This window comes from Sciurus vulgaris (genome assembly GCF_902686455.1).
Source record: "Sciurus vulgaris genome assembly, chromosome: 4".
Lineage (NCBI taxonomy): Eukaryota > Metazoa > Chordata > Mammalia > Rodentia > Sciuridae > Sciurus > Sciurus vulgaris.
The window spans coordinates 49891741-49919627 of record NC_136464.1 but is presented as its reverse complement, the minus strand read 5'-3'; the positions used below and the strand labels follow the sequence as shown (position 1 = coordinate 49919627).

The window sequence follows — 27887 nt, the reverse complement described above, 5'->3', positions numbered from 1 at the left end:
ATGAACTGGCTACAGAAGGTGATGCAAACTGATCATGGAAACTAAGCTGCTGCAAACCCAAGCCATGGAGGAGGAGGAGAAGGAGGCAGAGAGCAAGGCTGTGACCATGCACCTGCTGCCCAAGGGCACCAGGAGGCAGGGGCTCAGGGGAGCCTCACGTCAGGCCAACCTCAGACTCCTCAGCGAGGAAGACCTGGGCCTGGTGGCCATAGGGAGCCTCAGAAGAGATCTGTGGCGGAAGAGACATCTGGATGGCACCAAGGTTGGAAAGGAGAGAAGGGACACTCAGAGAAGGAAGACAACCCAGACACCTACAACGCACAGAAAAAAAGACAGCGAGCAACACAAAGCCCTCCCACTGCCGCCCGAGCTCCACCAGCCCTCAGCCTTCCTCCTCTGGGGCGGGAAAAAGAAAGTGAGACCAAAAACCAAGAGTCCCCTCTAGAGCCCGTGGACGGATCTGTGTGGCAAGGGATGAGTAGGGTCTCAGAAGTGCGGCAGCCCACAAGTCCGGCAGGCCTCGGCCTGAGTCCCGCTGCTCAGGGCCTGGCCCTCTCAGAATAGTACAAATTGAAATGCTTACAGTTCTTGGCTCACCCCTATCTTCCAAACTTGCCTGTTTTGTAATTCTTCCCTTGGCCCTCCAACTCAGACAGTCCGACCTGGCCTACGACTGTCACCTGCGCGACCCAACTTGCACTGAGAGAGCCAAGTGGTTTAGAGCTGCAAGAACCTGTAGCCAGCAGCCGCCCCGACACCATCCCACAGAGTGGGCCAAGGCTGCCCTTCTGCGCCAGCCCACAGGGGCAGTACAGCTGGCTTCTGTCCATGGCTGCTGGTTCCTCACTGTGACTACCCTGTCCTCTGCTACACCTCCACACAAAACATGTATCTGCATAAAGGAGCAGGTACCCGACTCATATGGGCCACGTAAAAGCCCCTACAAATGGCCCTGCCCAAAGCAGCAGGGACGCACCATGGAGTGCAAAGGCAGATGGGACAATGCCATGGGGAGCCGCCCACACACGTTTACGTCTACACATACGCAGATTTCTATGGAGGGCCTTGCCAAAGAATGAGTGTGGCGATCTGAGGTGATCTTTATTTCTTCATTTTCTGAACGGTTTAAATTTTACATTCTATGCACACAGGTTTTCTTGGAACCACAAAGTTGCTTCTTAAAACAGGTTAAATTATACTTATGATATTCTAAATCACTTAAAATATAATGTTAGGGCTGGTGATGTAGCTCAGTGGTAGAGTATGTGCCTAGCACAAGGCAGGTCCTGGTTCAATTCCCAGTACCACACCAAAAAAAAGAAACAAAAATAATACTAAGAGATATTATCATGTGTATAAAATGACAAATAATAAAACATGCATTAAAAGAGTGTGTGTGTGTAACATGAGCGAATTTCTGTTTGGAGAGGCTACATGTAATATTTTTCTTCTTTCTACTTTTCTAACTCTTGAGTTTCAATACTGAGTCGACTGTGAACTTCAGAATCAGGAAAGAGAAGATGTTTAATTAGTATGTTGCTCAGCCAGCACACATGTGTTAAATCTCGTTAATTACACGACAGCACCGGAGGGCAGGAACACGCATATTTTCCCCTCTCCTGGGGCAGTCCCTGGCTCCTGTGAGCAGGAGGTTGCTGAGGGAATGCTTGGCTGCAGGTGACACATGCACCACCTCCCAGCAGGGGCCAGGCTGGGCCACAGTTCTTGCACGAGTGCCCCACAGAAAATAGCAGTGACTCACTGGAACAAGGCACACAGGTGACCGAAACTAGATTGGCCGAGACCTGGATCAAATCAAAGCAGAACTTGCCAACACCTGCTACTCCTGCCAGCAAGCCCCGCCCCGCCCTGCAGCCCAGCCCTGGCTCGCTATCCACGCGTGCCATCACCCACTGGTTCACCCAGGCCACGGGTGCCCATGCACACTCACCTGTCCTTTCTCCGCTCCCCGAGGGACGCGGGGTTGACAGCAATTCTGGGCAACGTGGAGGCTGAGGTCTGGGACTGGCTACAGGTGGACAGGGTGTCGATGTTGAGGGGTGACTGAGGAGGAGTGCTGCATTCGGAATGTGACAATGAACCTGCCAAGAGAAGAGAGAAGCAAGGACACGGGGCCCCATGTCAACTGCAGGGCACATCCCTGGTCAGATGCTGGGCTGCAGCTGCCTACCACCCACAGCACCAGGCCTGGCCTGGGCTCAGGACGCCTCCAACCACAGACTAAAGGGACCAGCAAACTACCAGCTTCGCCCAGGGAACCCTTGTGAGGACAAAGCGAGGCAGTAGGATGAGCAGGGGGACGGTGAGCCCACAAGTTCTTACCTCTGTCAGAGCCCATGACAGAGCGAGGGTACCTGGGCGTTAATGGGATCTTAATGCGTTCTGCCTTGAACTGCAAGTTACTCGAAGACCCTGTTCCAAAAGCAGACGGGCCATCAGGCCTTGTGATATGACACCACCCCCACACCCTCATGTGGCTTGGCAGTCAGCATGGTAGCACGCAAAGCTGGGCCTGCCTCGCCACCCTGAGGGAGCCTGGATGTGGAGCAGTCTCGAGAAACAGACACTTGGTCTCTAGTACTGGAAGAACGGGGCAGGCCTGGAGTCTCCAGAACAGGAGCACCCAAGCTTCAACAGTACCCCCTGTGATACAGGCAGCTGCTCTGTCTGCTCCCCCAACACCAAAGATTCCCCCACGGTCTCCTAAAAGGCCATATGAGCCTCTCCTCTGGGTGATACTGTTCCTAAGTGAGGAGCCATACAAACACCCCAGGACAGCCAACAAGCTCAGGAGGAGGAAGCAAGGATCCAAGGGGCCACCGAGGCAGGCTGCAGGCAAAGGGCATCGGCCCTCCAAGGAAGGAGCTGCGCTCGGCCTCCGGAGAAAGAGGAGCTCCTGTGGGCAGACCGCCAGGAGATCCGGGCATTACGATGCAGGTGCCCACTGCAGACCAGGGTCCAAGCAGCAGTTACCGAGGCGGGCGCTGGAGGGCAGCGAGTTGGACCCGTGGGACGCTCTCATCTCAGCGTAGTCGCCGCTGGCCCTGTGGCTGAGGTCTAGGCTCAGGCGGCCCTGGTGCTGGACACTGGGAGAGAACCAGAGCGGAGGTTTGTGAGGACCAGGACCACAGGTGGTCACCAGGGATAAACAGCAACTGCCTAGGCCTCCCTCACCACAGGCCCAGGACAGCAGACTGCCCCACTTCTCAGAGGTGGCATCCAAGAGGGCCTTCAAGCAGGAGGGGGGACCACAAGCACAGGGAAAGCCAGAGTCACATCCAGGTCAACAGCAGGGACAGATCCGGCTCACTGGAAGGAAGGGACTGCTAGAAGGAGAACAGGCTCCGCAGCCCAGGCAGGCCCAGAAAGACGGGCAGGGAGAGGCTGCCTGGGCACCAAGAACCTCGGAGAGGGTACTGCAACCCTCGCTCACAGCGGGTGGGTGGCAGAGAGTCCAGGCTCGCCCACATCAGGCCCTGCAGTCAGCTTCCCACAGCGTCTTTCCTGGCTATGTGCAGAGATGCCACCTTCCTGCTTAAAATCCTCCTGTGGTCTCCACCGTACTCCGAATAAAACCCCAGCTCTTAGCCAGGCTGTGATGGCTGTGTATGCTCCCAGTTACTTGGGAGGCTGAGATGGAGGATCCCTAGTTTGAGGGCAACCTGGGCAGCTTAGTGAGACCACATCTCAAAATAACAAATAAAAAGGACTTGGGGTGTAGCTCGGTTAGAGCACTTCCCACCCGCTTAAGGTCCTGGGTTCAATCCCTGGTACTGAAGGGATTAAAAAAAAAAAATGAGGGAAAAGAAACTCCAAACCTTTATTATAGCTGCTGGTCCTACAGTCTCTGTGCTGGACAACCTGGGGTCCCCTCCTGAGTCACTGCCCACAGGCCAAGTTTCCACCCTACTGCTTCCAGGAGTTGGGACCTCAGCATCCGGGACTCTTCTGCCCGGGTGCCCCACCCATTTTGTGGAGCTGGTTTCTTTTCATCCTTCTGGTCACAGTAGCTGCCCTTCTGCCACAGGGGCCCTCCCTGACCACTCAATGTACAGGCCAGCATCTTCTCAGTCATACTCCAACTTGTCCCCCAGCTCACTGTCTTCAGAGCCACTCAGCACCAGTTCAACATGCTCCACACAGTTTTATCTGCCTCCCACACTTGAACAAAAGCACCCCACAAGCAGGAAGCTCATCTCCGTGGTCCACCAACGGTCTCCCCTCAGAACGAGTTCAGTTCTCGGAACATAAAAGGTACTCAATAAAAATGTGCCAAATGAATAAGAGTGATCTTGACTCTTGGCCCACTCACTTTTTAAAAAAACTGTTTGTTTCCTGTTTAATAACAAATTCATCAGTGCTTTACATAACCCAAGAAAGTTTTCTTTTTTTTTCGGTGCTGGGGATTGAACCCAGGGCCTTGTGCATGCGAGGCAAGCACTCTACCAACTGAGCTATCTCCCCAGCCCCCCAAGAAAGTTTTCTAACACCGAAATACCAAAATGATCCCTGAACAATCTTCCCCCCCCTCCACTTTTAAAAGCGCTCATCTCTACAATGGAGGCAATAGAATAGTACTGAGCTCAGAAGGCTGCTGTGTGGTGAGAGAAGGTGTGGCTGAAGGTCTGAGCATAGCAACTGGGACGTGAAGTACTGTCACTATTGCCTTTTGAGAATCCACGCTGGTGAACTCACAGAGGAGCTCCAAGTTCCCTGTCCCTGTGTGCCAGTGCTGCTCCACACAGCCTGTTCCTAGCTCCCAGCTAGCCCAGGAAGCCTCTCTGCATCTGTGGCACTAGTGAACTAGGGCAAGGGAAGGGTCAGGTGCCTTTGCATACCTGGGAGGCAAGCCCTGGGGGCCGGCATCTTGGGGCACAGGCGGAGAGCTGCAAGGGCCAACCCTGTGGCTACGCACAGTATAGATGGGGTTCCGCAGGATGGAGCTCACAGCAGTGCTGGGGGTCATGCTCCGGGGAACAGTGCCTAGAAATGAGCTGAGTAAGAACAATGGCCCCCAAGGTGCCGGCCCCCTCAAAGCACCTGCCTGGACAGCCCTAGGCTTGCCCAAGCCCTATCCTGTCCACCAGTGTGGTGGTCACAGTCCTTTTTGGGAAAAGAACAGTATTATAGGGAAACCACCAATTTGCTAAGTGGCTGTGGCAACTGGACTTGCCCCACCTGTAAGAAGGGAGAGCCCTCTTGCACAATGCCCAAGCTGCCACAGGAAAAGTGCACTGATGACTAGGCTATGATGTGGAGGTAAGACCCACCTATCGAGACAAGGCAGCAATTTCTGAGTCTCTGGGCCTCCCCTCTCCCTGGAGGCCATGCATCTGAGTCCACACTGACCCTCTTCCCAGCCCCTGTCCAGCCCACTCACCCACGGACGGCCTGTTGGGGTAGAGTGGGGGGTTTCCGTGCCGGCTGGAATGCCCTGGTGAGTAAGGGGACCACTCCTGGACCTCTGGGGACAGCTCTCCACTAGCTGGGATGCACTTCTGCTCCTGTAGAACCAAGGACAAGCTGTATTTTCTGGAGACAGTGGGAATGTTCGCAAGCCAACCTCTGTCCCCCAGGCACAAACTCCTTCCACACCGGCCCAGAAGGTCAGCAGTAGGACAAAGTCACCACCCACTCACTCTGCCTCACACACCCAGAAGGGAAGGGCTTCCTTCACAATCTCTGGAGACCACTGCAAAGGAAGAATCTCTGTCCTTTCCAGTAAAAAGAATCTGAGAGTGGAAAGTGAGTGGGTGGGCACGCATCCGGCTTCAGCAACCATGTAACTCAGCAGGCACTGGTGCCTCCAACAGTCCTGGCTCCCAGCAATCTCTCCCTTCTAGAAACAACTACAGCACACACGAGACCACCCTGCTGCCTATTAACAGTCTCACATGTGCCGCTCATTTCTTCAAACCCTTCACGGGCAAGTCTGTGTCACCCGACTTTGTGGTACAAGCACAAAGGCGTCTTACTGAAAAGGTACACCAAATGCTACATCTATGCGAGTGTTCTCTGTGGCCTCACGGTTCCATTAGAGTGTGCTCCCCATGTCCCCTTCCCAGCAGGGCCTGCTGCCCTGCACCTCAGCCCACTCCCCCAGGTGACAACAGTGAAAGAGACAGTCCAACACCACGGGGACGCCGATGCTGGGCCACTCCCCACCCACCCCCAGGGCTGAGCTCTACCTCCAGGAACTGAGCAGGGATCACTACCGGAGCAAGCTTGGGCCGAAAACTGGGCGCAGACTTGGGCCGGCGGCGCTTCTGCCCCAGCTCTTCCGCCTTCTGAGAAGTGAGGTCCTCGTCACAGGACTTCTTGGCTGGCAGGTAGGAGGAGTCCCCATCCCCTTCGGGGTGGTAGCTGGAGGCAATGCGGACCCTGGCCTTGCGAGGGGGTGATGCATGCATGGGTTCCCCGAGGCCAGCATCCGGGGCAGGGGCACCTGGTGGGCTGGTAGATGGCGAGCTGCCCACCAGTGTGGCCTCCGACTCAGAACTGGTTTCCAGTCTGTGCTGGAACTTGATGGAGTCACTTCTCCTGGGGGGCTTCGGGGGTGTCAGAGGCCCCATCCTCTTGGAGGGCTGGGGGGAGTGAGCAGGCCCAGGGCCTGGGAGTAAATAGTCTATTTTGGGGGGTGTCTGGGGACGTTTGAAAGTGTTTGGGTCAAAGATAGACTTTCTTTGCTTTGGCTTCTTGTAAACGGAGAGCTTCTCCGGCCCTGCCGTGGGGCCGAGCACGGCCTTGGGCCAGGTCCCACCGCTGTTGGCGCCCTCAGCATCGACCGTGTCCAGAGGGGCCTCTACCCCGCAGGGGCCCCCCTCAGTCTCAAAGGGCAGCAGGGGCCGCCTGCTCCGCATGTCCACCAGTCCGTAGCTACGCTCCCCAGAGGCATCGGAGTGGAAGGAGCTCAGGCTGCGCTCGGAGGCGCTGGGACAGGTCTGGGGGGAGACTGGAAAGGGGCCCCCAGGGAACGGTTTGTGCAAAAAGGAGGTGCTGCCTCCGGGGGGACCTGGCTCCTTCCGGTCTTCCAGCCCAACACAGAAGAGCTCCGTCTGCGTGGAGCTGTGGTGCTGCATCGAGCCGCGCTTGTGATGAGCCTGGACCTCCAGGCCGTGGGTCCGAAGACTCAGCATCTTATCAGAGTCCTTGATGTTTTCGAAGATGTTCTGGCCGCTCCACGAGGCACTCTGAGGGAACACCTAAACAGGGTTGAGGGGGGGTGAGAAAAAGGAGAGGCAGCAGGGCCCACAGCTGCCACTGACGACCACCCCCGGGCAGAGCAGATGGGCCACCCGCACCCAGATGAGACGCACAGGCACACGCAGGTGCACACACGTGTGCAAGTCGCCCTTAATGGTGAAGTTTTCTCACTGCCCTCGTCACTTCAAACACACAAGAGAACTATCGAGTTCTCTCGACTTTGAGCACTTTCTTGGATCAGACGCACAATATTCCACAAACTAAAAACCTCTCGTGAAAAACACAGGCAAGGAATATTGATCAGCGCTAAAAGGACTTGAGCTGTCAAGCCATGAAGACATAAAGGGGCTGGGGACAGCGGTGCATGCCTATAATCCCAGCAGCTCAGGAGGCTGAGGCAGGAGGATCTTGACTTCAAAGCCAGCCTCAGCAACTTAGTGAGGCCCTAAGCAACTCAGGGAGATCCTGTCTGTAAGTAAAATACAAAAAAGCACTGGGGATGTTGTTCAGTGGCCGAGTACCCCTGGTTCAATCCCTAATATGGGGGAGAAAAAAAAAAAAAAAAGGACATGAAGGAAGCTAAAATGCATTATGCTAACTGGAGAAGGTCATGGGGAAAGGCTGCCTGCTGCAGGCCTCCAACCACATGACCTTCTGGGAAGGGCAAGAGTCTGGAGACAGAACAAGGATCACTGTCAGAGGACTGAGAAGGGAGACATGAATAGGCAGAGCACAGGGATTTGCAGGGCCAATGAAACTATGCTGCATAACACTGTCATGGTGGATACACAGGACACATTTGTCAAAAGCCACATGATATACTGCATCAAGAGTGAACCCTCAGGCTGGGGGGGAGCTCAGCAGCAGAGTGTTTTCCTAACATGTGCAATTGCCAGGGCCCAATCCCCCGTACCACACAAAGGTGGGGGAAAAAGTGAATCCTCATGTAAACTACACAATTAAGTTTCCACTAATGCATCAGCATCGGCCCCTCAATGAGAACAAGTGTACCACACTAATGCAAGATGCCAATAACAGGGGGTGCTTGGGGTGGGGGTTGACTGACCGAGTGAGACACTGCACCAACCTAAAACAGTCACCCAAAGCATCTATTACTTGAAAATAATTGAGTAATTCAAAAAACTTCTCTTAATGAAATGAATAGGCCTATTTTTTCCCCTAACTTTCTATGACTAATCTCTTTAGTCAAGTAGAAAAACTGACAGTAAAGTATAACAAATAAGCACAAACCCACCAACTGGACTCAACAATATTTTACCAAGTTGTCTTTAAGGTCTCTATCTATGGTGATGTTGCAGAATACTGGAAAAGTTAAGCTTCGAATATCCTGACATTTCCCTCCTAACAACTTCAGTTTGTACCTCCTCAAATAAAGTCATTTCCCTATATAACTCCAATGCTATTATCAGATCTAAGTAATAATTCTGTAAGGTCATCTAATTAACCAGCCAGATTCAAATGTACCCACTGTTCCCAAAATGTTTTTTGTTTTTCAATCAGGATCCAGCCAGGCTTCATTCGCACCCTGTATTTTGTACATCGGTGCCTTTTTTCCAAGGATCCCCATGATGCTGAGCAGTATGCTGAGTGTGTGGAGCCAAGGCTTTGCCCAGCGTCCCAGTGGTGAGAGCAGAACTGGCTGCAAGGCCCTTACCTTCAGGAGGGAGAGGGTCAAGGAGTCCTGGCAACTGCGTAGCAGAGATTCACATTCGTTCAGGGACTTGTTGTCCAGTGCGATGCCGTTGATCTAGGGCCAACAGAGAGCTGGTTAGGCTGCCCGGCAGGGAGGCCTCAGCCCTGCTAATTTGGGCTGCCAGGACAAGGGGTCAGCCACATGCCACCCATGGTGGACAGCAGGCCTGGTTCTGCAAAGTGCCGAAGTCAGGAGCTGGTGGAGGAGTGAAAGCTCCTCCCAGTGAGGCCCAGAGTCGGTAAGGGGCTTCTGAGCGAATGAAACACGCGCTTTCACATCATTCCAAGGGAAGGCGCCTTCCTCCCGGGACCAAAACACCAGAGACCGCGGGGGAACATCCCGCCACGCGATGGCAGATCACTATCACTGTCTCAGAACGTCCCAGCTCCATCCTTCATGTGTGAAATAGTGGACACACATATTTCTGGGGTGGTGGGGCAAAAATGGAGACCAAGGCCATGAAAAGCCAGCGTAAATCCGAGAGCACCAGGTGCAACGAAGCACTGCCACTGTTCAGAGATCAACGGCCCTCGACCCCTTTGTGAGCCCGTCCACATCCCTGAGACACATGCAAACCTTTTCTCAAAGTATACGTGTGACAGGAGATGGCCGAACTGCGAAAACACCTGCTCGGCAATGACAAGGAACAAACTGGTGGCACGTGCAACCACCTGACGGTCCTCACAGTCCCGAAGCCGCGTGAGAAAAGCCATCCCAAAGTCACTCCCTGATCGGTTCCACGTACACGACGTCAAAATGGCAAAATATAGTGAAGGACAAATCAGGTGCCAGAGCAAAGGAATACGGGGGCAGAGAGGGGCGTGACTGCAAAGGGGTGACAGAAGGGAGGCTTCTGGGGTGACGACCCCAGTCTGCATCTGAAGATGGCAGTGGTTGCACAGAATGACATATCAGAAAAACCACAAACCATGCACACCTGCTGTGCCACAGTCCACTTAGTGGCTATGACGGAGGGGAAGCTGGGTAAGGGCAGGACAGACCTCCCTGGATTCTTGGGGTAACTTCTTATGAATCTACAACTATTTCAAAGTCCAAAGTTTAACTGAGTGATTATCCTGGAGTGGTAAATTAATTGTAACCACTTCTGAGAAGGAGAGGTTGAAGCAGGAGGATTACAAGTTCAAGGCCCGTATGTTCAACTTACTGAGAACCTTTTATTTTCAAAATAAAAATTAAAAAGGACTAGGGATGTAACTCAGTGGTTAAGGGCCCCTGGGTTCAATCCCCAGTACCACAGGAAGGGGGCGGGGAGTGGATATTATCTATATGTGGTAGCAATACAAACATTTGTTATTTCCTTCCATTTTCTGTATTTCATAATTTTCTAGTATTTACTGTAGTACTATTTTGACACCATCAGGGGGAATAATTTTTTTTTAAATTTTTATACAGTGCAATGCCCAAGAATAAGGGACATATAAATACTCTGCTCATGACTTCTTGCTCAAACATCCCATACATAATATAGCTATTTAGGAGCAGCAGATAGCCTGGCTCTATCCTAGAGACTCACCGCCACAATCCTGTCTCCCACGGCGAGGGACCCTTCTTTGGCAGCAGGGCTTCCAGGTACCACAGCAGCAGCATACACTCCACTCTCCAGACTGATGCCACTGTCTGCAAGCCACAGGACAGCAGTGGGCAACCCCTGGTCTGGGTGCCCTACCCCATCTTGGTCAACTAAACTTATAAAAGGGAATGTCAGCAGACTGCACCCTGCCCAACACAGAGCTCCACCTGGTCACACCCATAAGGGGACTCAGTCACGCCCAGTCTGGTGAATCAGACACTCAGGACCTGGACAACCTCCTGCCAGGAAAGCACACAGGCTACATTTAAATGGCATCAACTCAAGCCTGTGAATCATGTGCTCCTGCAACGTGCAATCCCCACCCATCAGAAAAGGCACCGGCCTCGTCTGCAGGCTCCCTACCTTTCTGTCCACTGAGGTTGATGTGCAGGGGTGTGACCACTTTCCCACCCAGGGACTTCCTCCGCCGCACGACCATGTTGATGGCCCCCTCTCCATGGAGGAGGGCCTTGATGGCCTGCTTCTTGTCCTTGTTGATGAGGTCCACATCGTTGATTCTCAGCAGCCAGTCATTGACCCTGAGGACGGGCACAGGCAGATTAGCACTCGTGTGGACCCAGGGACCTGTGGGTAACCCCACCACTCCCATTCAGGTGTCAAATGCCAAAAAGCAGTTGCCCTGTGTTCACATTCAGAAAGAGCTCCTCCTCCTGGAGCATACAGTGGGTAAGCTTGCAGATGCTGGAGCTAGACAACCTGAGTTCAAATCCTGGCTCTGCCACTTACTAGCTGGGGGACCTAGCTCCTCTGTGTCTCAGTGTCCTCATCTGTAAAATAGGGACAACAATTGCACCAACTTCATAGGATTGCAAAGATCAATCAGCTAATTTACATCAAGTGCTTACACCAGTACTTAGTAAATACAACTCATGGAATGAGCATGTGGCACAAGTCCTAGGCTTCAACACGTCCCACCTGAGCCCTTTGCCACCCAGAGAAGCAAAAGACGACACCTGGTAACTGGAGAGAAACCAGATTCAGAGGCAACTGAGAGGCAGAGTTTCCTTTTAGCCCAATCTTAGCAGCTGAGCCCGAGGCCTCAGAGAGACTCTGAATCCCCAGATGCTGGGATCCATGCCTTTCAGGGCTACCTGGCTCTCTGGGAGTTCTTTGCTCGACTCTTACCTTAAGCGGCCATCGGCAATGCTTCCTTTGTCCACTTTAGTGACAAATATGCCACAGTCCCCCGGGAAACAAGGCTCATTCACACCTTCTGCCATGTCAAACCCAAGTGCCTTCAAGTCAATGTCCTCCTGTAGGAACAGCAGCAACAGCAGTACACTTTACCAAGCAGTGAGCAGAAACATTTGGCTCTTCAACCCAAAGCCACACTCAGTCTGTCCCCAGGAGGAAGGCTAGGAGGAGCTGCACCCTGCCAGCACCTCCCCATGCTCCACTTTTCCTTCTGCTGTGCTGGGACAGCACCACCATGAGACAAGGACACCAACTGCCGCAGCCCAGGTTGGACCACTGCCGAGGAAGGATGTATTCCCACCCCAGGAAAAAAAAGCAGGTCCTCTAAAATGGCAGCAGCAAAACGGAGACACTGCCAGAGGGCCATCCCTGGTCTTCACATCAAGAAGAACAGGGGAGAAGAGCCACCCAAGGCGGCTCACCGTCTCCCTTTCAAACTCCACCACTTCTGTTTCCCACTCCATGGAATCCGTATCGATGGCCGAGTCGTGGGAGCTGTGGGCCATCAGTTGCCGGAACCGGGCCTCCTTTTCCAGCTGGGATTCCATCTGCTCCCTGTGAACAGAGAGGGCGGTGGCGATGGCCTGTTGGAGGGCAAAAACAGCCCCCTGCATCACAACTCCGAGCCAGGGCTGCCAGTTACGAAAGCCTCCGGGGCTCCTTTGTTGTACTACACGCCAGCTTCCAAGTCCGGAGGTCCAATAAGGGCTTCCTGGGTCATCAGAGGGCTTTCGCAGGGACTTTTTTAAAAAGACAGATTGTCCCAAAATCTATCCAGAGGTTTAAGGCAATTCAGGTCAAAACGCCATCAAGACTTTTTGTAGATACAAACAAAAACTATTCTCAAATGCACACGAAAAGGAATGAGAACAGCTAAAGCCATTTTGAAAATGGGAGAATCAAGTGGGAGGAGTCACCCGACCTGGTCTTAAGATTCACTGTAAACCAACTCTGACGAAGACTACATGGTACTACAGGGAGACAGACACACAGATAAACGGACCAGAACGAGGGACCTGGAAATGGCACCACACAAATACAAAAGTGTAGAAGTAATTCACGAAGGGGACAGTCCTGGGGACTGGGGTTGTGGCTCAGCGGTAGAGCACTTGCTAGCACGACAGAGGCACTGGGTTCGATTCTCAGCACCACATAAAAATAAATAAAGGTTTGGAAAAAAAAAAAAAAGACAGTCCTGAATCAATGGTGCTAGAGAGTAGGACACGACAGAAAACAGGGACTTCAACTAAATCCTTTGCCTCACACCCAAATGAACACAAAACACATCACAAATTCAAAGTATAATATAAAACTATAAAACTTTTAGAAGGAAAATAGAGGAGAATAACTTTTGAGGTCTAGGGCTACATAAGGGGTTCTTAGACATAAATCATTGTAAGTGTTTTAAAAAAATTAATAAATTAGCCCATCAAAATTTTGAACTTTAGCTCTAAGGAAGTCCTAGCAAAGAGAATGGGAAAAAAGACTCAGAAACCTCTTCAAGTCCCCCCAGGGACTTACAAGTGATGCCCTTTCTAAAACCTGGGCCCAGGCTATCTTTCCAGCTTATCCATGATACCCACTGAGCTCCTGGCGTACGTGTGAACTGCTTTTGTGTCCTGCAGGCTCCCAGGTCTGCATGGATGGGTGGGCTGGGCTCTCACTGGCAAGTTCTAGAAGGCTTCTCAGCCTCCAGTGCCTCTTTCCAGGCCAGTGTAGCCAAGGCTCTGCACTGAGGGCTCAGCACACTGTTCCATCTGCCACCATGAGGGCACACCAGAGGAGAGTCTGGTTCTAGATTGCATGTTGGTTACTGGACTCTGTCAATTTCTATTTTTAAACTCTGAACTTGGTATTTTCGATCCTCTGCTAGCGGCCACCAAGTGTTTAAATGACCCTTGGGAGGATGCTGTGGCCAAGGAGACACCCCAGTCTTACGAATATGCATCCACAGATCACAAGAACAGGCCTGTCCCATCTTCATGGTCTTATCATAGCTGCTGGGCTTTCTGTGCTGGTCTTAGAATTTAAGTAACTGCTAAGAGGGAGATGGCACCGACATCCATTTCACAGATTGACAAAGGGAGGCAGAGTGAAGGAACAGATGGCAAGGCCTGCACACAGGGGCAAGCTCCGCCCAGTGTACTCTGGGATCAGTGCTCTGCAGGGAGCAGGGATGTCATGGTCACAGAACGTGCCCACCCAAGCCTACTTGAGCTCCTTAAGCTCCCGGCTGACGTCATTCTTCTGTTTCCGAGTGTCATCCAGGCTGCGCAGGGCCTCAGCCAGCTCACTCACTGCCCGGTCCCGCTCCCGCCGAAGATTGTCACACAGTGTCCTGGCAGGGAAGGCAGAGGGCAAGGTGACCTTGAGGGGCAGGGGGATGGAGGCAGGGCTTATGTCAGCAGAAAACAGCCTGGCAGCCCCCTTCCCAAACACCTACGGGCACGTGCCTCACCCCAGAGGAAGTGCTCAGGAACCTGGGGAGAGTGCCACAGTCACCAGGCACAGGGTTCCCAGTGTCCTGTGCTCCTTCTGCTCCCCGCTTGGTGAGGCTGAGGCTAAGAAGCACTGTCTGCAGGTGCTCACTTATTCTAACTCGGCCTTGGGGAGGGGAGGGACTCTGCAGTGAAGCACTCCAGCTGCCTGGAAGGCTCCTGTCTCCAGCACTTACCCCAAATCCCTTAACCACCTGCACACCCAGCTTTCTAGACCCACCCCAACCCTGCACCCAGGCTGAGAGCCCACTCGGTCAGAACTTGGTCCTCACACATCTCTGTGAAGCTGAGCTCTGCACAGGTGCAAAGTGTGAGCTCGGTGGGACTCTGGGAAAGGGGACCACAGCCCAAGTCAGCCAGCGGGGGGGGGCCACCTCTAGAACTGGATGTGCCCAGAGGGCTGAGCCCCACCTCTCCACAGAGACAAATCTTCCCCAGTTCAGAACTGTACTCTGGAGAAACCTGCAGTTCAGGTAAGAAAAGGAGACGGAAACCCCCACTGGGCCTCAGTACTCCCTCTCTGTCCCACAGAGCACCTGGCTGCTCTCCACTGGTAGGGCCTCTGACCAGCCCCCAGGGCCATGGGTCTTTGCCAAAACAGCCTCAGGGGATCTTCCAGAAAACCCTCGATGTCCTCCCTCCCCAGTGTCCATCCCTCCTCATCACCTGGAAGAACCCCACTCAAGCTTCAAGTTCTAGCTCAAATGCCATACTTTCTCAGAGACCCCCTCATACCACAAGTGCCCTGCATGCCTGAGAACAGCCCTGGCTGAGGCCCCGGACATCACATCCATGCATCATCCTCCCCTGATGCTCCCCATCCAGGCAGCTCAACCCCTCCCGAGCATCACATGCACCTGGGAGCCTCCCTCAAGGTCACTACGCTCAAGCATCTAAGATCTGGCATACAGGCGGTGTCCAGTAAATATGCTGAAAAATGCATTCTGCTGCACTGTCATGAGAAGCCCTCAAAGTGGCCAGCCCTGTGCCATTTCACAGGCGTCTTACCTGGACACAGCACACGCTCAGGATGTCTGGGGTAAAGTTAAACAGGAAGGAGGGACATAATGCAAAACTCTGACACCAAGAGGCAAGGTCTGAATGTCATCTAGGGGTGAGAAGGGAGGAGCCCAGGCTCCTGGCACCCTACCTGGACATATGATGTACAATTCTGACCTTCCCAACAGACCTTAGTGTGCTCTGGGGAAACACAAGCTCATGCCTGCCCCATACCGGATGCTGTCTCGCTCCGCCACAATCTTGTCCCGCTCCTGGAAGGCCCAATCCCGGCGGCACTTGGCCACATCCGCCTCCTGGAGGGCTTCCTTCAGCTCCTGGCACAGAGCCTTGCACTGCTTTCTAAGGATTTCCACCTCCTTGTTGGCTCTCCCAGCATCCATTGTCACGGTGTCTTTGATCTAGGGGTCAAGGGACAGGCACAGGGGGAGACTGCTCAGACTCCTGGAATGGAAGCCCCCTCCTCCGAGTGCAGGGTGGGACTGCTGCTCTAGACAGCCAGGTGGAAGGAAGACTAAGTCCAGCACATCCCCTCTTACACTGGACCTGATCAGACTGCAAGTGACACTAGGTGGGGGCCAACCCAGACACTCACAGCCCCACAAGAGCCTGAACCAGAACCCCAGCCCCCTACTCAGGTGTGGCCTCAGCAGCCTGGGTGGAACGTCTCTCGTGTGTGCTTTTGCCATTGCTGTGGTTTATATGTAACAGCCCACTGCCACATGCTAAAGAGCACTCAAGATTTCAAAACATGTTCATGTGTGAATATGTCACAATGAGTCCCACTTTTATGTACAAATACAATACATCCATTAAAAAATAAATTTTTAAAAAGGAAGCTTTGGGGACAAAGTGTGATATGTGAGGCAGTGAAGGGGACAGAGATTGGTCTTAACTTCTCCTTCCACACTGCCCCCATGTCTGCAATGCTGCTTTCTACAATGTACATGCTGAGTTTTTTTAAAAAATGAAATATTCCAGCATTTTTGCTTGTGAATACTGTGCATCTAAATTTTGGGTTTTTGCTTTTTATAGTACTGGGGAAGGAACCCAGGGGTGCTCTACCGCTGAACTACATCTCTACTGCTTTTTTTTTTTTTTTTTTTTTTTTGTGGTGCTGGGGATTGAACTCAGGGCCATGTGCTTGCAAGGCAACTGAGTTACATCCCCAGCCCTCTACTGCTTTTTATGGTGAGACAGGGTCTAAGTTGCCAAAGTTAGCTTTGAATTTGTGATCCTCCTGCCTCAGCCTCCCAAGTAACTAGAATCAGAGGCGTGCACCACTGTGCCTGGCTGCACCTAAGTTCTTTTAAAAAGCAGAACTATGGAGTGTTTGTATCTTGACACCTCCCTAGAGAGTTATAGTCTCCATAAAATTTCAGATCAGACTCTTCAAAGCTTGCACACAGACACTCCCTCTGTGTCTCTATAAGCCAGAGAAAATGCGGGAGATGACAAATGACAAGGCAGGCAGTGTCTATTGCAGGGACGGCTGCACTCCAGCTCTCTGTACAAGTGCAGCAGGACCATGTCCCTCGAGGCACTGCTCCTGGGGGCTCTCTGCCCGGAGACAGGACGTTAGGAAGGTGAACAGGGAGGACACTTCCACATGGACCCATGTAGCCCCTGCTCAAAACAAGTTCAGAAAGATCTCAGAGGTTCTCACCAGGAGGCTAAGGGAGGAAGGAGACCATGGAAACTGGTCATAAGCCTGGAGTCAGTTCACAACTAACCCTTATTGCTCATGTACAGTCAGCAGGAACTGGAGGGAAGTTTAGACAAAAAGTGTGTTGTAACTCAAGAGCAACACAGTGGCATGCGTTGCTCAGACCTCTCGTGGCCCAAGATCAATGCAAATTAGTTTAGTTTCATTATTTCCCTACTTTTGTGCTGTATCGAGTGTTTACTATTAAAAAATGTAACTCTTAAAAAATTAAGGAACTATTTGTACTAAGTCTGTCAAGAATTTTTTATAATAAATAATACATCTAACAATCATGTTTTAAAAAATGTACATTGTACTGAAGGTTTGGTAATGTATGCATGGTTTTATATTTGAAACACATTAATATTTGTTTTCCCTGAAAAGTTTTTCCATTTTGTGCTGGATGGTAATCTCAACCGAGCACCAGAGGTGGCGACACACAGAGAAGCCCATGCTGGAAACTATGCTTGGTTTTTCCCACCCCCGCCCCCATCTCCCTTCCTTCCCACGGGCCCCTTGGCACTGCTGGTCTCCAAAATGAATCCCCCCCCCCCCCCCCCCAGTTTCCTTAGGAGTTTTAGAGAGTGAGTGGGGAGAAATGAGGCAACTTAAAAGGGACAGAGGAGTTTGGAGCAAAAGGCTGAAGGATCTTTGTCCAAGTTCTTGAGGATGCTGATGACTAACCCCAGGATCCTGACAATGACCTGCTCCAGGTCCCACCACGGTGCAGAGCAGACTCTCAGTCCAGTGCTTCTTCCTCCACTCTGTGCCCCCAACATCAGGCCTTAGTCCTCACAGGCACTGCCTGGTCTCAGTGGACTTGGAGAAGAGATGGGCTGTTTTTCACAAGACACTTGCCAGCCCAGGCAGGAAGTCACTGAGGAAAATCATAGGCTGTACCCCAGCCCCAGCAGGGGCAGAGCCCACTCAAAGGTCCCAGAGAGAAGGTGGGGGATGTAGGTGTGGGGGCTTTGCTCCTTGAACAAACAGTTCCCAGTGGGCAGCTGGCTTTTATTCTGGCAGCCTCTTGAGCTTTCCACCCAAGTTTCTGAAGCTCCATCATGCTGCTCAGCCTCCAGAGCCAAGCTCAGCTCCTCAAACTGGACTTGTGGGTGGATATAAAACAGAATTAGGAGGGGGCTACAAGGGACAGAAAAGCGACTGTGAGCCAGAGTGGCTGTGCTGGCCCTTCTATGAGGCAGTGTTCTATCAGTGGAGCGCGGGGGCGTTACAACCCGGGGGAACTTCTGCAGGGGCAGCAGGATGCCACGCAGCACCTCAGTGGTTCCTCCATCCTCCTAAAATCAATGGCCTTCACTAGACCCGGCCAGCTGAGGGCAGGGAGGGCGACCTCGTAAGAGTAGCTCCTGAGGACGGACCCACTCTGGGCAGTGGGACAGAACAGAGGCCCCCAGACCTGTCGGTGCTCATGGACAACAGAGAGGGAAACACCAAGAGAGAGGGGGACAGAGTGGAGGAAAGCACAATTCCAGAAACACAAAGCACCACTCCTTGGGCTGGGCAGAATCGAGACATCCTGCAAACAGAGCCAGAGCAGTTGGGCTGCTGAGGAGAGTGGGGTCTGACCCCAGGCCGTCTTACCATGCACACTCCAAGCCAGGAAGGCAGGGGCCATAGACCTGGCCTCCCCTGAGTGGCAGGGAGCCATACTGTACATGGAACCAGAGCAGCAAGGGGAGACGGAGCTAGGGATTTCAGTTCTGGAAGGGGGAGGGGGTTCTGATCATCTCCTGCCTGCTGACTCGGAACAATGCCTGGAAAGGATTCCTGCCTCAGCTGACAGGCAGGCTTGAGGCCCAGCCAACACCCCTGTGCAGGGCAGGCACGGGCTGAAGGGCACACCTGAGTGCTGGTGGCGGGGCTGGACTTGGGTGCTCTTTGTACTTCACCAAGCTCCTCCATTTCCACGATCTTCAGAGGCCATTCCTATGACCCCAAAAGCCCACTCAAGTGGGCTTTGGGTCCTATCACAGGTTGTGTGTGAACAACCTTCTGTGACCTTCTCGTTTGGTAACTGACTAGGTCTTTTCAGATTTTTCTTCTGCACTATTTTGGTTTTCTTATCTGATATCAACATTTCACTCAAAATTAAGTGCTCAGATACCAGTATGTGAAAAGGAGTCCTTATCTAGGACACTTGCTGAGTTCTAGTGCATTATCTGAGGCTTATTAAAATTCCTTTGCATAATGTTCTTTACAAAAATGTCATCAAAGTAGCGGCTGAGAGCGTAGCTCAATGGTAGAGGGTATAAGGCCCTGGTTTCCATCCCCAGCACACACGAAAAAATAAAAATAAAAAATAAAACACTCCTCTTCACACTGGCTCTCACCTTAATGGTCTGCACAGGTCCCAGCCCCCTTGTATGAAACCACTGCTATTTGGCCCATTTTTACCTGCAAAAACAGTGTCACGGCATTCACCCTGGTCCTAAACAGGGCAATAATGAAGCCTGGGGTGAGGGGGCATGATCTGTTATAACCAGGCCAGATCAATCGGAGCCACGACACTGACTCACAAAATGGGAAGGGAATCTCCAATGGTGTCGTCGCCCCGGCAGAGTGTAACGGACCTCAGGGGGAGGGGCGTCAGTGCTGAGGTGGAGGTGGGGATGGAGGTGGCCAGGTGGGAAGCATGAGGAGAATCCACAGAATTCACTCAGGAGATGAGCTGAGTGACCCAGTGCCAGTGCCAGTGCCAGTGCAACACTCCAGTGCCCCAATCCCAGAGGAAACACCCCCAGGGAGCGAGGCTTTAGAAGGAGGCCGGGCTCAGCCTACTAGCACATCTCGGCCGGGAGCAACCTGGGAAAGAGTAGTGTTGGTCATCAGTGCCCACAGGGTGCTCTTCTGACCCCTGAGAGCAACAGATCTATGGTTCTAAGAACTTGGGCTTGGGATTTTGCGTCATAATGAGCAAGTCTGAGATATCTCTGACTTTCAGCACAAAACTGGGTTTGGGTGTGATGGCATCTGTGTCACCTGATTTTCTTCCACGATGTCTAGGATGGTGGTTGGACCTCCCTTCCCATTTCTCCCCTGCATCCCAGATCAGAGCTGAACACTGCGCCTGCGCCCAGCAGTGACCCAGGCCATGTCTGACAACCCCACCAGCACTTAGGCCCATGGTGAGAACTCTCCACTGTCACTCAGAAGCCCGTCTATCCAGTCCCCTGAGCGCCGCGCAGCCCCACTTCTCTCACCAAGTAACAGCCTACCTGCCGCAGCGCCTCCATCTCCTCATTGGCTGCCTTCTTCTCAGAGGTGCTGCTCTTGAGCTTGGATTCGGCCAGCTCCACCTCGGTCTGCAGCTTGTCCAGCTCAGAGATGACCTGGTCGCGCTCGCTCATGATGAGCTTGTACTCGCTGTACACGGCATCCCGCTCCTCCTTGTACTTCTCCGACTCCTTGGCGGTTCTGACCTGCGTGGTCCTCAGCTCTGTCAGCTCTGACTGCAGCAGCTCCATCTCCCACTGCAGGTCCTTGTTCTGGGCTGTGGCCTTGTTCAGCTCGTGGTGGATTGCCTCGAACCTGGGGGAGGAAGGCGGCAGGGTGTGGGAGGGGCGGGCACCTGCCTGGTCAGCTGTCAGGCTGCTCTGCTACCTCCCGCCAGCTCCGCTGTGCTGGACAGTCAAGCATGAAGTTTGGGGTGAGGTCAGGTCATTCTCTGCACCCCAAGGGAGAATGGCCACAGAGCACCAGTGCCATGGGCCTGGAAATTTTACGAATGCCAGAAGTTGAACTGAGGACATTGTGCCCTCGGCTCTACTACAAATAACTGAGCATTCTTCCACAAACAACCTTATTTTGAAAAAATAATGAAAACAAAACAATGGCAGAATCCCAGCAGAGGACACAGGAAAGCCTTGATGAAGATTTGCTCCGACTCCCTCATTTTACAGAGAAGGACAGTATGGCCTGGCACCATGAGAAAGGGGCCAAGGTCGTGAGGTTTGCTCAGTCCCCCTAGGCCAGGGCGCACCTCCCATGTGGGCAGCCTGAGAATCAGAGTTGCTGCTCTAGAGTGCATTTCCCAAAGCGCGTTCTTAAAGAACAGTGATCCTGCAAGGGGCTCCATCAGAAACCACCCAGGCGTGTTCCCCGAAGACCTCTACGCCTTGGTCCTCCCTGGGAGAACAAAAGCTCCGACCAGTCCTGCAGCAGAGAAACCTGTCTGCGTTCAACCCGGCAACTCCCCAATCCACTTATACCCGCGTGAAACCGAGGCGTGCTCCAGAGAGCTAGTGTTCTTCTACAGGAATGTGCTTTATGCAATCCTGGGAGGGGAGTCTCATCTCTAAAGATGATATTCTTTAACAGAAAATGAAATTTTTAGGAGACACAATGCCCTGAAAAATCAACTTTCCCATTTGTTAGGTGAGAGACTGACAGAAGGAGAGGGTTATGGGGAGACCTAAGAGGCAGATGCTCAGAACACACCAGGTGGTTCCACTGGGAGGAAGATGATATAACTCCCAAGACACAGTAAGGGTCAAAAAAAAAAAAAAAAAAAAAAAAGTTTCCTAGACAGAAATACTTGTTGATTGAAATGGCACCCCAGCCTGAGCTGCCGTCCCCCTGGCCGTGGCTGGGAGCCTGGCAGAGAAGATGCATCTGGCTCTCAGGCTGCTCTCCTCCCTGTCGGTCCTCTGGCTGGGTCCTACCTCCGCAGGGAGAGGGCACACTGGTGTTGCAGCTGGATGGCGGTGTCCCTCTGCTGGGTCAGCATCTCCGTCTGCTTCAGCAGGCGCTGGTTCTCCTCCCCCAGCTGCTCCAGACGGCTCAGGTCTGCGTTGTGGATGGCGACTTTCTCACTGTACCGCTTCCGCAGGGCGTCGTAGTCCTTCTTGACCCCCTCCAGCTTATCCATGGCCGTGTCGTACAGCTTGTTGAGGATCTCCGATGACCCGTTGTGCTTCAGCACCTGGCCGGAGGGAGTTGTGCTCATGAGAGGCGGGGTGGACAGGACAGACCTCCCCCAGGAGGACCAGGCTCGGGCCGGGGGTCCTTCGGGAGCCTGGAGGCGTCTGATCCTACGGGCCCTGCAGCCACACTGGGCTGATTCACTCGGATTCCCTTGTTCTCAGATATTTATTAAGTGTTATGCGGAGAAAAGTTAACACGGCCGTCCAGAGACTCTCAATCTTGGGAAGGCTTACTGCAAGGCTAGCTCCTTCCGGGCTGGCATCTGGGAACCCACAGCAGCAACATTTCTCTAGGCTGATATAAATCTTTCCCTGCGTGATAAGAGCAGCTTGTGGTGCCCAGACTACACAAACAACGTGGCTCGGGCTAAACACCTACTTTCTTCTAGGAGTCTAGCATTTTGGTACGTGCTAGGCGGTGGGCAGACTCGTGACCACCCCCAGTGAAAAGTCCAGGCGCTAGGTGTCCAGTGGACTGCCCCGGAGGCCCCTCTTGACATGGACTGTCACGACTCTGTGCTGGAGGAATGAAGTGTGTCTGGTGCCACTGCACTGGGGAGGACTCTTGGAAACTTGCACCTTGCGTCCTTTGGACTTTGCCCCACGTAGCTTTTCCTCCCCTTACTGATTTTGCTTTGTGTCCCATGGTTGTGAATTTTTACCACCATGATTACACACTTGTGAGACCCCCTCACAAATCGCAGAATCCACAGATCATGTTGGGGACTCCAAAAAACAACACCTAAAATGTCCAGTACTGATCTAAGTGCTGGTGACACCAGGCAGGATGGAAAGAGACTGTGCTCCATGGACCTTTGCTCCTAATGCAAGGATATAGACACATACACCAAATAAATTAACTTCAGAGCATGATAAGGGCTATTAAGAAAATTTTTAAAAAATAGGATAACAGGATGAAGAGCCTCCTGAGCAGTAGAGTAGAAAACTGTGAGGAGGGCCAAGGCCCGGGGATGCCTCTCTAAGAGGGTGACATCTGTCCAGATGCAAATGGAGAGCAGCCAAGAGCACACCTGGCTGCTGGGAGAGCAAATGCAAAGGCCCTGGGGCAGAATCTGCAAATGTGTGCTAAGAACAGCAAAAAGGAACTGGCAGTATAGCTGCAGTCACCCAGTTCACAAAAGGGAGTGGATTCAAGCAGAGCCTTGGAGAAGGACCCACAATGAGGATCGCAGCCTGAAAAAAATGGGAAGCCATGGAGGAATTTAATGCAAGAGAGCACAGTGCTCTGAATTACAGAAGCTAAAGTTCACTCGGGATGCTATTCAAGAGGGCGGGGGGAGATGAGTTAAGAGGCTGTCGGGGGGCCTGCTGACTTCTGCTGAATACCTCAGGGGACCCGAGCCCTTGGTGAGTCACCAACTCTGTGGGTTTCAGTTTCCTTATTTCTCAAATGACAGGAGAGAACCGGAAAGGCTTGCTTAGTGCCTACAGCTCAACAGCCCTGGAATCACCTGGCTGGTTGTGCGTGGGCTAAGTTATCACAAGATCTTTGCAGCCCAGAGAACCAGGACCTGCGAGCATGGAATATTCCCTTCAGAGGTAGAGTCAGCCTCAAAAACAGACGTATCTCAAAACACAAAATGGGATGTGATTTGAAAATCAGAATCACCGAGACAAGGGAAGGAGCTCGCTCCCCAAGACCTAGGATCAGACCCCAGGACTGCAGACGGTCAGAGGGGAGGCCTGCCTCAGGAATTGGCTCAGGCTTGTGCCTTGTTCGTCCTTATTTATTTTTTAAGTAGAACTCTTCCCTTCAAAGGAAGTCTTATGAGGACTCCAAGATACAAAGCTTATTTTAAAAAGTGGCAGGTGTGTGGCTGGGGCTGTAGCCCAGTGGCAGAGTGCTTGCCTGGCATGTGTGAGGCACTGGGTCTGATCCTTCGCACCACATAAAAACAAATAAAATAAAGGCATGCTGTCCATCCACAACTACAAAACAAAAACAACCAAAAAAATGTTTTAAAAAGTGGCAGGTGGGTTCCTCAGCAGTTAAGACGTTTGTTATTCTAGAAAAAAGTTTCACTCACTGTGGCCAAAATGGAATACGCCCTGAGACACCGCTGGGAAACCAGGTGTTGAGTCCCACACTGTCATCTAAAATCTTTCTTTAAATAAAAAAGAATATCTTCCAAACATAGAGTGCAGCAATTAATGTAACCAATGTTACATACCCGACAGTTTAACTCTAATCTTAATATCTAACTGTGTCCCTAATTGTTCTCAGAGAAGTAGACCATTATGGGGGTTGCTAAAGCCCCCAGAGCACCCTTCTTACCTGGTTCCCCATTTATCCCATCCCTTCCAGAATTACTCGCCCTCTACCCCAAGCGTGCTGCTGACCACCTCAGTGCACAAGGCCATACCACCACCTAGGCAGACACCTCCCCGGGGTTTCAGGCTGCTGGAGGTATTTGGTAGTCTGCTGCCTTTGAGATTCAGTCCAGTGGATGCAGGCAGGTAGCACTTCACCATGTGACAAGGTCACTCCCTCCTCTGATCCAGAGACGGTCACGTTGTCTCAGGGTATTTGCTAATATAAATAATACTGCCCTGAACATGGTTGTGCACACGTCTCCTTTTCTCTAGGAGTGGAGTGGCTAAGTCTTGGGATATGGATTTTCCACACTGACTGGACACCACCAAATTGCTCTCCAATGTGACTATACCGATTTACACCCCAACCAGCTGTGGCAGAAGTTCAGCATGACTGTCACCAGCACACCCTTGCCAAGGTACAGTACATTCAGATTTTTTTTTAAATGTTATTTGTGGTAAAATACAACAACATAAAATTGACCCTCCTGACCACGTTAAACATTTCTAAGTATGCAGTTCAGTAGTTTTACGTACATTCACACTGTTGTGCAACCAATCTCCGGGACTTTTCTCATCTTGCAAAACTGAAACTGGGCACCCATTAAACATTTCCACAAGCCCCCTCCCAGCCCCAAACCACGACTCCACTTTGTCTCTCTGAAACTGACCACTTCAGATCCCTCACATTCGTGCAATCAAACAGTATTTTGTCTTTTTGTGGCTGGTTTATCTCACTCAGTGTTGTATCCTCAAGGTTCACCCACGTTGGAGCATGGGTTGGACCCCGTTTCCTTTTCCTGAATGATATTTCACTATATATCCAGAAATACATTTTGTTTATCCATTCATTCCCCCAAGAGAGACTTGGTTTGTCCTGCCACCTCTTGGCTACTGTCAAAACGGGGAGGTTTTTAAAAGTACTGCCAATCCCCTAAACAAAAACATGCTCTCCTTTTTAAACTTATAGTCCTGACTTCTAGAGAGATTAGGCAACTTTTCTTTATGTTTATGGATCACACATATTTTCTCTTCTAAGAATTGTATGTTCCTATCCTTTGATTTCTGGCTTCGTACCCTCTCTTTGCCTCTCTCTCCCTCTCCTGTCTCTGGAGTTATTTTTAAATCCCAGGCACTGCCCCTTTCCTAGGTATATTTAATACAAATATCTTCACGATATGTCTTCAGTTGGCTTGCAGCGTCTTTTGTTGTGCTACGGTTACACATTTTAATATGCCAAGATCTGTTAATTCTGTGCTTTGGGTGTTTAACAAGTTCTTCCTACCTTGAAGTCAGAAAGGGATTCTCCAGCTGTTATTTCTTAAAAGTAGTCAAGTTTCATTTTTCCCATTTAAATCTTTAAAGTACTTGGAACATATTTCTGCGTGTGGTGTGAGATGAAGATACATTACTCTCTTCCATAAATCACCTGAGCAAAGAGAACTGGCCCCGAGAGTGACAAACTGCCCAGGAATCTGCCCAGGTGCAGAGAGTGCAATCTGGAGGACACCCAGGGCCTCACCTGACAGTGCCCACCACGATGAGATGAGAAGGCTGGGGCTACCTAAGTCACCCAGGGTTGATGGAGAGCTCTCCTGACATCTGCTCAATCACCCATGCCTCCCATCCATGTCTGGAAAGGTCAGCCTCTACACGGGGTTGCCCTAATTTGTGGCTTGGAGCGGGTCTGGTTTACTGCAGAACAAAGAACCTGCTGCCACTGTCAGAGTTTCCCACCAGGTGGCAGCCCTGGGTGGACCGCCAGATGCTGTCCTACAGTTGTACCAAGCTTCAGTAAGAGACTCATTTTTAAGGTGGCCTTGAAAGAAGGCAGAGCAGAGACCTCCTTCCGGGTCTGAGCTCAGCAGGGGCCAACTAACTAGGAAGTCTACAACCAGGGCAAGTTTGTCCTTCCTTCATTGGAAAATGGTTCCGTAAAAGCCCTACCCTTGAGGAGCTTAGGTCCAGGCCTGCGTGACAATCCAGAGACAATTCAGGGCTGCCAGGGTGTGCCACAAGTTCCTGGTAAGACAGGCAGGTCAGGGAAAATCCCAGAGCAGAACCAGGAATCCTTTCTGATGCCTAGCCTGGCAGTGTGGAGGGATCCTAGGGTCAGAAGAAACCGCAGGGAGCGATTGGGCCCTGGCCAGTTTCCACCACCTTATCACCTCCGCAGCTCAGTCCGTTCCCCAGGTGTAAGTTCCCCAGGTGTGAGGAAGTCTTGCTTACTGTGAGCAGAATTCCACCTCTCTGCGCCCCTCTGCCTCTGATTCTCCCTCCAGCCCAGGAGTCAGAGTCATCCTTCCCACGGCACGGCAGCCAAAGAGGCTCACGATCCCCACAAACATTTCTCAACTCCTCTCACAAGCAGAGCTCAGAATCACGCCTGTGCTGTCACACAAGGCTTCCTAAGAAATACGGGGGAACCAAAGCCACAGCTGACTCTAAAGAAGTGAGAGCAGTCCTATTAGTCTACAGGTTTCCTTTGCATCTTTTTTCTTCGTGTTCTTAGTAAACAGTTCCACACACATGCCCACACACGTGTGCCTGCACATGCACAGACGCACACACAACGGTGGTCAAATGTCTAGCTCCCCAGCTAGTGATAACGGAAGAGAACATCTGGGATACTTGGAAAGTCAACTTTCATGAATTATGAAAGAAAAAAAAAAAAAGAACATTTTATTTTAGCCTTTTTGTGTGTTTATTTTTGGTACCAAGGATTTAACCCAGGGGGGCTTAACCACTGAGCTACATCTCCAGTCCTTTTTATTTTTTTGAGACAGGATCTCACTAAATTGCTTAGGGCCTCACTAAGTTACTGAGGCTGGCTTTGAATTTGTGATCCTCCTGCCTCAGCCTCCTGAGCTAATGGGATTACAGGTGTGCACCACCATGCCTGGCTTTAGTTTTAGTTTGCTTGCTTTTTTGTTTATTTATATTGGTGCTGAGGACTGAACTTGTAGGTGCTTTACCACTGAGCTACATCTCCAGACCTTTTATTTTTATTTATTTGCAGTACTGAGGTCTGAATTCAGGGGCACTCTACCACTGAGTTACAGCCTTTTTGTCTTTATTTTAAGACAAAGTCTAGCTAAGTTGCTGAAGGTCTTACCAAGTGGCTGAGGCTGACCTCGAACGTGTGATCTTCTTGCCTCAGCCTCCCAAGTCTCTGGGATTACAGATGTGGGCCACCACATCCAGCAAAAAATGCACATTTTTAAAGACAGAGAAAGGAGGAAGAGAGAGGAAACTCTTAAGACCTTACAAGTTTCCCAAATAAATCGGCAGGACCTATAAAAAGGAAAACGTGCATTACTTTGAACCCAGTAATTTTACCTCTAAGAATCATATTTGAAAATAGAAATACTAAAGAGCTTAAAGATAGACGTATGTGTGACCTGTAATCCCAGGTGAGTGGGAGACTAAGACAGGAGAAGTGAAAGTTTGAGGCCAGCCTGGGCAACTTAACAAGACCCTGTCTCAAAATAAAAAATAAAAAGGGCTGGAGGTGTAGCTCAGTGGTGGAACACTTGTCAAGCATGTGAGAGGCCCTTGGTTTGAGCCCCAATACAAAAAAAGTAGGTGTGACCTCTTAAAAACTGTTTGTAATAAGGAAATAGTGTTGACAATCAAAACGCTCCAT

General features: G+C 51.5%; 1 protein-coding gene across 4 annotated transcripts in view; it reads right to left on the bottom strand.

Annotated features, from left to right (window-relative positions):
- Nucleotides 1–27887, bottom strand: part of DLG5 (discs large MAGUK scaffold protein 5) — a 100559-nt gene that overhangs the window by 17945 nt on the left and 54727 nt on the right. For 3 of the 4 annotated variants that reach the window (XM_079138787.1, XM_079138785.1, XM_079138786.1), the window contains 15 exons: nt 21647–21906; nt 20201–20513; nt 15476–15660; nt 13957–14082; nt 12167–12299; nt 11676–11803; nt 10893–11068; nt 10473–10576; nt 8900–8992; nt 6210–7223; nt 5402–5525; nt 4860–5004; nt 2995–3107; nt 2344–2433; nt 1952–2102 (listed from right to left, as the gene is read on the bottom strand). In XM_079138787.1, coding sequence (XP_078994913.1) covers nt 1952–2102; nt 2344–2433; nt 2995–3107; nt 4860–5004; nt 5402–5525; nt 6210–7223; nt 8900–8992; nt 10473–10576; nt 10893–11068; nt 11676–11803; nt 12167–12299; nt 13957–14082; nt 15476–15660; nt 20201–20513; nt 21647–21906 — 3155 coding nt within the window. The remainder of the gene's footprint in view (nt 1–1951; nt 2103–2343; nt 2434–2994; nt 3108–4859; nt 5005–5401; nt 5526–6209; nt 7224–8899; nt 8993–10472; nt 10577–10892; nt 11069–11675; nt 11804–12166; nt 12300–13956; nt 14083–15475; nt 15661–20200; nt 20514–21646; nt 21907–27887) is intronic. The other variant, XM_079138784.1, reaches the window with a different exon arrangement.